The sequence below is a fragment of the Mytilus edulis genome, chromosome 1 (genome assembly GCF_963676685.1).
Source record: "Mytilus edulis chromosome 1, xbMytEdul2.2, whole genome shotgun sequence".
Taxonomy (NCBI): domain Eukaryota; kingdom Metazoa; phylum Mollusca; class Bivalvia; order Mytilida; family Mytilidae; genus Mytilus; species Mytilus edulis.
This window is the reverse complement of record NC_092344.1, coordinates 88,897,655-88,907,989: the sequence shown is the minus strand read 5'-3', so window position 1 is coordinate 88,907,989 and position 10,335 is coordinate 88,897,655. Positions and strand designations below refer to the sequence as shown.

General features: G+C 31.2%; 1 protein-coding gene across 1 annotated transcript; it reads right to left on the bottom strand.

The window, feature by feature from the left end:
- Nucleotides 1-1,925: 1,925 nt before the first annotated feature.
- On the bottom strand, nucleotides 1,926-7,598 carry LOC139515601 (uncharacterized). Its single transcript, XM_071305220.1, has 3 exons — nucleotides 6,655-7,598; nucleotides 5,592-5,862; nucleotides 1,926-4,421 (listed from the first exon to the last, which is right to left on the bottom strand). Exons 1-3 carry the CDS (start codon nucleotides 7,257-7,259, stop codon nucleotides 3,666-3,668), a joined length of 1,632 nt encoding a protein of 543 aa, XP_071161321.1. The 5' UTR covers nucleotides 7,260-7,598; the 3' UTR covers nucleotides 1,926-3,665.
- Nucleotides 7,599-10,335: the final 2,737 nt, after the last annotated feature.

The window sequence follows — 10,335 nt, the reverse complement described above, 5'->3', positions numbered from 1 at the left end:
GTTTGTTCATTTATCTCTGTTGTATTTTTACCTAAGCCTAGTACTGAAGAAAGTCTCTTTAGCTTGGGAAAATATTATAAAATTTAAGTTTTTACCCTGAATCTCACTTCTTATGCTCTCTTAAGTAGGTTGTAGCAGCTACTTACTTGATGTAGCTATCTATACTCTAAGTGGAAACTATATAAACTATTGCAAATCATTTTGACATTAGTCTGTTTATGAATAACGTTTTACATGCATTTCAAATTGCTTTAACCCTTACAATGCTGTGCCCGTCATATGATGGGCATACCCAAACCACTGTTATTTGGCTCTATTGGTGTTCCATACTTTTAGAAGTCAGCTTTATGATACTTATTTCGAAAGTTATGCATGTTTCGTCAACCTGAGGCTATCTATTGTCATGTTTCTCCTGTATAAATTTTGAGCACAAATACTGACTTGGAATATTGAAATCGGATGAAACTCGGTTTTCTGGAGGGATGGGCTTCCCTTCTGTCTCTTACACAGGAAGTTCAGAGGCTAAAACTTGCAAAAATAGTGCTAACGCGCAGGCTCATAACTACCTATCGTAATTATTATTGAAATACGCATAAGAAACGACTACTTCCTGTTTCAGGTCCATTTGAAGTCAAAAACAGATAAAACTTTGAAATTTCGTATTTTGTGTTCAAATGACCTTCTTTAGACTGCTGAACCAAGATCAGATTCACTCCCACCTAACAACTGCTGGGGTAAATGTGTTAACTGGGGTCTTCTCTACATGCTGGATACGTATACCTTAGTCTTATTAAGGTCAAAATAAAGGATGGAAAATCTTCAAAATTGATGTTTTTTTGTACCTGATGACCAACTTTGTGCATATTTGATTTCATGGTTTACCAAAGTTTTCCAACAAGCTTTTAGAAAACATGTTCTTGGGTAGACATTACAATTCATGGTTTCCCTTTATCCACAAAAACTTCGAAAAATTTGTATGCAACAAATAATTATGAATCCACAGTAACCTCATTCTAAATTAGAAATAATAACTGACAATATTTTCAGGGCATCTGACAAAACATTTTCTATGAGTGATAAAATGTAGATCTATCAAATAATTAATGGCTTGTACCAGAGCCACACAAAAAAAAATCTTAGTTTACTAAAAGGTGTACATGACAAAGGCCAATATATTTGCCTTTTGGTTGTCATGTGGAAGAAGGGTGTTGTTTCATAAATAAATACACCATATCATTTCGTTCAATTACTTGAAGCTTATTTGAACATTTTTCAATACATTTTAAGAGCCAATCTGCCAGAAAACCATGTAAAACCGTCCGAATGCCAATTTTGCCAAATGAGTTCATATTTGGCACATTGGTGCACCTTATGTAAATGTAAATAACCTCACAAAATTTTTTTTAAAATTTTGAACCGATCTGGATTTTTTTTTACCACCATCTTAAAACAGATGAAATTGCTGGAAAACAGCAAAAATAAGCCTTTTTTGGCATATTTTTCAAGTTAAAATAAAAAAATATGGCAACAATAATTATTTTTTGATAGTTGTTCCTAGTAATACATCACATTAAGTGTAAGAATGCATAGAAATACCAATGCTGTCTATTACGTGTATGTATAATCTAACCGTTTCAATATGTCTTGTTTAGCCTCATGTCCAAAATGGCTGATTTTGGTCATCTTTCAGAGCCAAAATACTCCAAGACCCGTTTATTATTGTAAAACAACATATTTGCTTGCAAAGTAAAACTATATATACCCAATCAAAAAAAATATTAAGCTCGGCAAATAATGTTGGTATCTGGTATATGCCAAAACAAAATGGGGTAACCTGCATATTCAAATTTTCTCAATTTTTCCATCTAGTTTGTAACTACTGACATAATATTGGAGCTGGACTTATAAATAAGTATAACAACAAATTGAAAAGAATAATTCATGTTTAATTTAATGCTTTAAGCAAATAATCAAACAAAAGAACAATTAATTCATCATAAATGAAGAGGCTCATAGGAGCAGAATAACTTAAATTAACAAATTATGCACTAAAAGCGGATAAAAACACACATTTTTAGAGTAACAACTTTAAAAGAGAATTAATACAATTAAGTTAAAGTTCAGACTGTAAAAGAACAGTTCCTACTAACCATTAATGCAATTTATTCTAGTATATATTGATATAGTTGTTCAAAAGCAATGGTAGATTCAATCATATCAGGGACAATAACTGGAAGATAAAATTACCAATTTTTCAAAAATATATTGGGGTGTTTAGACCATGTTATGTTGATAGTTTATATTTAAATATGTAGGACCCTTCTTCTTTTGTTATTAAGATAATGATAAAAAAGACTAAAAACAGCATCATTATAATACAGAGATAATTTTGACAGACACTTAGTACGCTAACATGGAAAGTTTGGCCAAATACTGATATCTATGTTTCTTGCAATGATGTCAATACACACTTAGGATGAAAATGTATGTTTGAAAACATCCCCAAAAAATACATGAAAGACAAGTAAATCACTTTATATGTTACATTACACATATTGCATACAACATTTATATTCACAGACACTGCATATTTCCATCACATAAAGCATGCTTTATAACACCTTATTATAATTCTTATCCTATATTTTCTTTTCACTGAAAATCATCCTTATACTCTATTTTAAAGCAGCCATGGCTCGAATAAGTAAAATACCCTAACTCAATGCCTTTTTATTTCATGACATATACAAAACATTCTCCTAAAATCATACATTAACAAATTTCTAAGTCTACGATACTGGTGCAAAATTTATAAAGAATTTTGAATGAAAAGTTTAAATTGTTATGATAACTGTACTTCAAAATAAAAAAAAATGTTTTTTATGCTTCAATGGTTATTTTTTACTATACAATAACATCAAGAGTAGGTTTACATTCTAGTAAAAGAACATTCTTTATAATATCAATTAAAATCTTCATAGTTGAACTTCTATTAAAATATTGTCTTCCTATATGCATTGACCTTAACAGTGACATCTTGTTAGACCTTTGGCGCCTACACAGTGAAAGTGCAAGGGGAAAACCATGCATGATGTAAACAAATGTGCATACTGAGGAAGATTAAAAAGTAATTACTTGTTCTTAAAAAGCACAATTCAAAACATTTAATCATTCAACAACTGTGAGGGAAAACTTTAATTCATAACTGGGAATCCATGGAAAATTAAAAGAAAAAAAATGATTGTGGCTTTATCTATTCACTTATTGAAATATCATTTGTCAATTATCTGTTAAAAACTGTAATAAACATAAAAATAAACATGGATAAAGAACTTAGTTCAGTATATCTGCATGCATTGCTTCAAAAGTTATGATAGTAAAACGGATATTTCATATCACTTTTTAAAAAAAATCTTGGGAGAACATAAAGAGCAAAACATTTTTCTCCACATAAATGTACCACTTACATGACTTACATATTAAGGCAGTCATTTTGAAATTTGTTGAAAGAAATGTCTTTTTTTTATGAAATCAAGCATACCAAATCGTATGTCAGAACATGCAAACAGTTGCAATATCAGTATCTTTGAAATGAAATATTACATAGTTATTCAATAAAATACAATACACCAAATAGAGCATTATGAACATGCACACATGTACATCTACAGAAACTGCTGCACAACATCGGTTGCCAATTCTGTCATATTGTTGTGATATTCAAGTGAATCGATTTCCTCCAAAATATTTTCTATAACAGCAGTATCTTCTGATTTTAAAGAAGTTTCAGCACCAAGCCTGACAAAATTAGCAAAAAGACTGCGTATTTGTGATGATGATAGCCATTCTTCCCGTGTGAACATTTTGGTGCCATCATTCTCATGTCTTGTTGTCTTGAGTTCAGTTGCTAATGTATCAAAATTTGGTCTTCTCCCTGAACTTTCACACTTTACATATATATCAAAGAGGAAGTCTTTTACCTTTTTGGTGAATCTTTTAAAAGGTTTGTTCAGTTTCAGAGCCCATCCTTCATTGACATTCATATTGATTGAAGAAACCGATTGTATGAGAACTTTGTGTTCTCTATCAACTGCCTCACATTGTTGTGCCCAAATCAATTTGACAGAATCGTAACTATTCTCACTAGTTGAATACACATGATTTCCAATTACTATATGTGCTTCTAGGAAATGAGGTTTTGTAAACACCTTGGTGCAACTTTGATCTGGACACGCAAATAAACCATCATCCCTCACATCTTCTTCCATCTCATTCTCCACAGTTTCAGTGACATTCTCATTCCCATTATTTTCAGTGTCATTATCATTGCCCATATTTTCATGTTCAACATCAATATTATTCCTTGCAAGTACAACTCTCCCATGATGGTCCGCAACAAAATTTGAAAATGGAATAATTACCTGCAAAAAAAGTTAAATTATGTAAAAACTATATTACCACTGAACTAGTATATATTTGTTGAGGGGCCAGCTGAAGGACGCCTCCAGGTCGGGAATTTCTCGCTACATTGAAGACCTGTTGGTGACCTTCTGCTGTTGTTTTTTTATTTGGTCGGGTTGTTGTCTCTTTGACACATTCCCCATTTCCATTCTCAATTTTATTATTCTGCAGCAATATATATTCAACATGTGTGTTCACAATGGGACATAAAAATGATAAATGAAGAAGAGAAACAGTGCCTATCCAAATTGGTACTTATAAGCTACGAGCATAAGTTTCATAACATTTGGTTGAGACAAACTTAAGTTAGAGAACAGAAATGTAAACTCAGCTAATTTTGCTTTTGTAAAGGTGCATTACTCTAGAATGTTAAAAGTGATGTCACCAAAATTCATACTTAATCTGCGTTTTGTTGTAATAAACATTGTATATAAGTTTCAAAACATTAGGTAAACTCAAGTTAGAGAACAGAAAATGACATTTTGGCCTACAGGTGTATGAAGGTATAGACAGATATTGCTGAAAAGTAATGACCCCTCCACTACGACAGAGGCATAAACATCTATCTTTTTTGTATTTATATCATTTATATCATGAATATTTTTGTACGTAGTCTTAAACACATTGTTTGTGTAATAGTTAAAAAATGAACTTATATTAACTCAGAGAACTATCAGATCTGTAACATGTGACTTTTGTTTTTTTGCTAGGGTTTAAATTTGCTTTGGATCAACATGATCAATGAGATCAGATTATTACTTTTCACTGACTGCATAGTTTATTTTTATTGAATGGTCTAGCCACTGCCACATTCCATGTGTGCCTTTTTTGTATAAATAAAATTTGATTTTCATCTTTAGTTTAAGGCTGCTAATTTTAGATTTGTCAATTGGAGATTTTATCGCTCACTAATGTTGTATGGTCTTTACTCATTGTTGAAGATTGTATGATGACCTATATGATGTAGTTACTAACTTTTAATTCACTTGGTATCTGGTTAATTATTGTATAATATAACCCAATCCTCTTATTTCTAAAGTTATCAGATCGATTTTTCAATTTAAAAATGTACTTGGTACTTATATCATGGACATTTATCACATGTTTCTTCATAAATTCACTAAGTTTACCTGAAAACCTTCCATGAGTTTGTTGTCCTTAAACTGAAGGTTTGGTATGAAATTGCCATTTCCTATTCCATAGGCACGCCTCACTTTAACACCTTCACTGTAGAACTCAAAATTATTCATTGCACTAATGTTGGGTATTTTGGTTTTTGTCTTGGTCTGATGATTCTGATCAATTGCAACCACAGCATTGAAAACCCCTTTAACACCATTTGAGTTTAAGGCAGTTGACATATCTTCTGCAGACAAAACATCATGTCCCTCACCAGAGTACCTAAAAAACAAAAAAAATATGCATTCATTGTATGAGCAAGGCTCTTTTTTTAGTGAGCCAGAACTTTGTTGGTGAGGAAAATAAAAAGAAGTTTGTCCTATGGCCCTTGGTCATGTTGGCTGACCTGTAAAATATTAATAGGACCTTTAACAAATGTGTATTGAAAAAATGGAATATATATCTCCTAAGACATGTAAAAGTGTTATAAATATTAACATGATTATATAACTAATGTATTTTCCAGAGATTAGCAAATGATTTAAGCGAGTACGGTAACTTCATAAAACAAAAATAGTGCATATATATATATTCTGAATCAGCAGTTGTCATGTGTTGATGTAGTTCATAAGTGCTTCTTGTTTCTAATTATATAGATTAGATTCTTGGTTTCCCCGTTTGAATGGTTTTAAACTAGTAATTTTTAAGGCCCTTTATGCATTGTTATAGCTTGCTGTTTGGTGTGAGCCAAGGCTCTGTGTTTAAGACCGTACTATGACATATGACAGTTTACTTTTACTAATTGTGACTTGGCTGGAGATTTATCTCATTGGCACTCATACCACATCTTCTTACATCTCTAATGAATGATTATTTTATAATTTTGACAGGATTGTCTTAAGTCATTTAATCATTATATTAAAAAAGGGAAGTCTTTTCTCCATGTTTTCTAAAGCAATTGCAGTATTCATAATCATATGAATACAAAATTGTTCTAAAAATATCATAAAATTACAGTATTGCCATGATTATCATGATTATAGAAGATATTTTAACAAGATATTACAAACATACCTCAATATATGCATCTTGCAGTGAGATGTTTTGGCATCACATATATCTTTGCCAGACTGTGCTTCACTAAAGTTGTATTGCAGAATTTTAACTGGCAAGCCTCCATTTACATTGATATTTTGGATGTAAGAAATCAATGGCACACAATGGTAACATCCAGCGTTGTCGCTCTTTAGAAAGATTTCAGTTACCAAAGGTAATATAAGTGGTAATTTCTGTAGCAGGTCAGTTATTATGTGAGCTACAGAAAACCATCCTTGATTGCCCAACTCAAGAATGTGCACAAGAGTGTGTACATTAAAGTTCGTCTTAAATTCAGGTTCAGCCTCAATATCAAGTGTGACAACCGACGAAACATGCCAGCTTACTCCCTTTTTACCAAAAAAGTCACTTTGGGCTTCTCTGTGTCTCACAGGTAAAAACTTCATAGCCCAGTCCATTACTATAAGGGCCTGATGAGGTTTTAAATTACCAAGCACTGTTTGTTTAGCTTGATCTTGGTGAACTGTCCTGACACAATGTGCCTTCCATGTCATTATCTGCTCTTGTGCTCGTGATAAGTCATGATCTATTTCATCTACTATTTCTGCCGGGATGGAATTCATGGTTTGAAATGTATTTGATAATTCTAGTAGTGACTTATCTATAATACTGCACTTGGTACAACCTTCTAAATGTTCATGAGCACAAGTTGAACGAAATTGAGTGGATTTTGAGTCACTGAGGCTAAATGTGGTACAGTGATCAAAACAAGTTGAAGATGTGGCTAGATGACCCTTTATTTCAAATTTTAAATGTTGGTTGGCACTTGCAAAGATATTTTTTTAAGTTTTTCCACTTTTTCCTCTTCTAGTCCAAACAACTGTAATTTCTTGGTAATATCAGTCAATGTGTCCATTGCTTTCATACCATCAGCTGTGGTGTTGTCTAAGCCATGTAGATTTGAATATGTCAACACAGTATCTTGCAACTAATGGAAGTAGTCAAATAGTATGTTCTTGAAGTTGTTAACAAATAGGAAAACAATTTCTTTTCATCAAATTAGAATACGAAAATGAACATTTCAAATGCGACCCCTTTTATCAATGTATTTTCAGTATTGTTGTTTTCGTTTTTAGTTTCTAAGCTAGATTTTGTATCATAGTTCCGAGATAGTAAATTGTAAAATAACAAAATACCGAACTCCGAGGAAAATTCAAAACAGAAAGTCCCTATTCAAATGGCAAAACTAAAACTTAAAACATGTCAAACGAATGGATAACAACTGTCATAGTATTGTCTTGGTACAGGCATTTTCTAATGTAGAAAATGGTGTAAACGTGTTAAGAAATTATTAAGAAATTAAAGTTCAAACTCTTTAAGGCAAAGCAGAATTTGTTTGGATTTTGGCTATCATTTTTTGAATAAAAACAAAAATTGCCAATGACAGAACTATCCACCAGTCTACAAAGGTAGATGTTTAGCTGATTCGTTTTCATTTTTGTGGGGTTGAGACTTCCTGGTGAAGGTATATTCAATGGGCGCATGAAATAATAATTTATTTACATATCCTTAAAAAAAAAACTTAGCTTATAATTAAATTGTTGTGGTTTATTCATCCTACAAGGTTGATAGCGTATCTGAGTACTAAACTGGAAATATAAATTATTTGAATCTCATTAGTTTTTTGTTTTATACACTTTTTGGTGTATATAACAACTCAGTTTCTACCAACCGAATTAGACAATTTATCGGGTTTGTAATAACATGAGCAAAACAACGAGTGCCACATGTGGAGCAGGAATGCTTACCTTTCCGGAGCACCTGAGATCACCCCCAGTTTTTGGTGGGGTTCGTGTTGCTTAGTCTTTAGTGTTCTATGTTGTGTCGTTTGTACTATTGTGCATCAGTGTTTTTTTTAGACATGGCGTTGTCAGTTTATTTTCGATTTATGTGTTTGACTGTCCCTGTGGTATCGTTTGTCCCTCTTTTTTTCTGTATATTTGTTCCTTGAACGAATGAGCTTGCAAGAGTGAAAGTGTTCGAGGAAACTCACTTTCAGGCGTAACACTTTAGGTTGGTCAAATATAGAATTATGTATTGTAAAATATTGTGGTTTCCCTCTCATTTATATTCCTTAAGGTAGCACAATACAATTTTTTTTTTATCCCCAATCAGACATCTTAAAACTGATGTAATTCCACTCATCCTTCTTTAAATTTTATAAATGAGGTACCAAAATAAAGAAAAAGGATTAATCTTTCAAATTTTGATGATTCATTATGACATAATTATTACATAATTCATTGTTATGTAATTAGTTGCTATATTGTGATGTCCATACTTGAATGAATTTAGCTTCTTTGTTATTCATATAGCATCCCAAAATATTTTATAGATTCTTGCACAACAGTTTGTCCTCCAAAACTGTGTCTCAGATTTTTCCTATTGTATTTCATTCTCTCATAAATTTTCAATGAAGTTTGCAACATCAATTCATAAGAGATCACTAAAATCAATGTGGTATAAAATGTGTTTTTGGAAATCTGAGACACAGTTTCTTCTTTCTTTTGGTACCTCATTTATAAAATATCAAGAAAGATGAAATGATTTACATCAGTTTCAAGTTGTCTGATTGGGAGTGAACAAATCTTTGTATTGTGCTACCTTAAGAGACAGAAAATATTTTTTTTTTTTTTTTTTTTTTTTTTTTTAAATGTTAAAATATTTTATTTGAATTTTACATTTGTTAGAGATACATGAAGTACCGGTACCTTATCCCGGCCTCGTTAACGTTAGTATATAGCATTTTATTGATAAGTTAGTACTTGTTAGTGCACAATATGTATATATAGTAATAATGACATGTATGTAACTGAATAGAAATATGATAACAAGATGTATAATAAATTCTAATTTATGAAATTCATTTAATTTTTTCTGCAACCAGATTATGGAATTTTTCATAGTTGCCTTCTTTATTTATCAATATTTCGTGATATTGAAGAAATTCTTTTTTGAAAATTTCAAACATATTAATTTGTTTTGTTTTTTGTTCGGATGTATAGTATCCTTTGTATACAGTAAAAATAATAATTGTAATTAAATCATTTATACTGTAGTAACTTGTATCGTTTATTTTGTATCCGTACAAAAGTGATTTAATTGATATGATGTGATGTCCTATTTTAAGTTTATCAAGTAAAAGTTTTATTTTATCCCAAAATGATTTCAGAAATTTGCATGTTAAAAAGTAGTGCTCATAATCTTCGATGACATCACAAATATTACATAGCGGAGTTTTAGTTATTTTCCAAGAGAAAAGTAATTGTTTGGTTGGTAAAATGTAGTGCAGAAATTTCCATCTTAACATTTTGAATTTATTATCTTGTATATAATAAAAGATATAATTTAGCATTTGTTGTCTTTTGTTTGTGTTGTTTTCCAAGATAAATATGTTGTCCCATTTTTGAAATCCTATTGGTTTTTCATAATATCTATTTAAGAGGGAGATGTAAATGTCTTTGGAGGAAATGTTTTTAAGTGATACCATTTTTCCTTTTTTATCTTTAAATTTATATTCGGAGTCAGTGGCAACTTTTGTTTTTAATGATTCTTCTTTAGTTAGCTCTTGTAACCACTGTTTTGGTATTGCTTTCATTAATTTAGAATATTCTGAAAACCAGTTAGCATGACAGGAAA

What these genes read in the sequence shown, in the direction of transcription:
- LOC139515601 (XM_071305220.1), bottom strand. Translation starts at nt 7,259, where the DNA reads ATGAATTCCATCCCGGCAGAAATAGTAGATGAAATAGATCATGACTTA. An exon ending in TGCAAGATGCATATATTGAG is followed by an intron (nt 5,863 to 6,654) that starts GTATGTTTGTAA and finishes TTTGTTTTTTAG; the next exon opens with GTACTCTGGTGAGGGACATG. An exon ending in AACTCATGGAAGGTTTTCAG is followed by an intron (nt 4,422 to 5,591) that starts GTAAACTTAGTG and finishes CTTTTTTTGCAG; the next exon opens with GTAATTATTCCATTTTCAAA.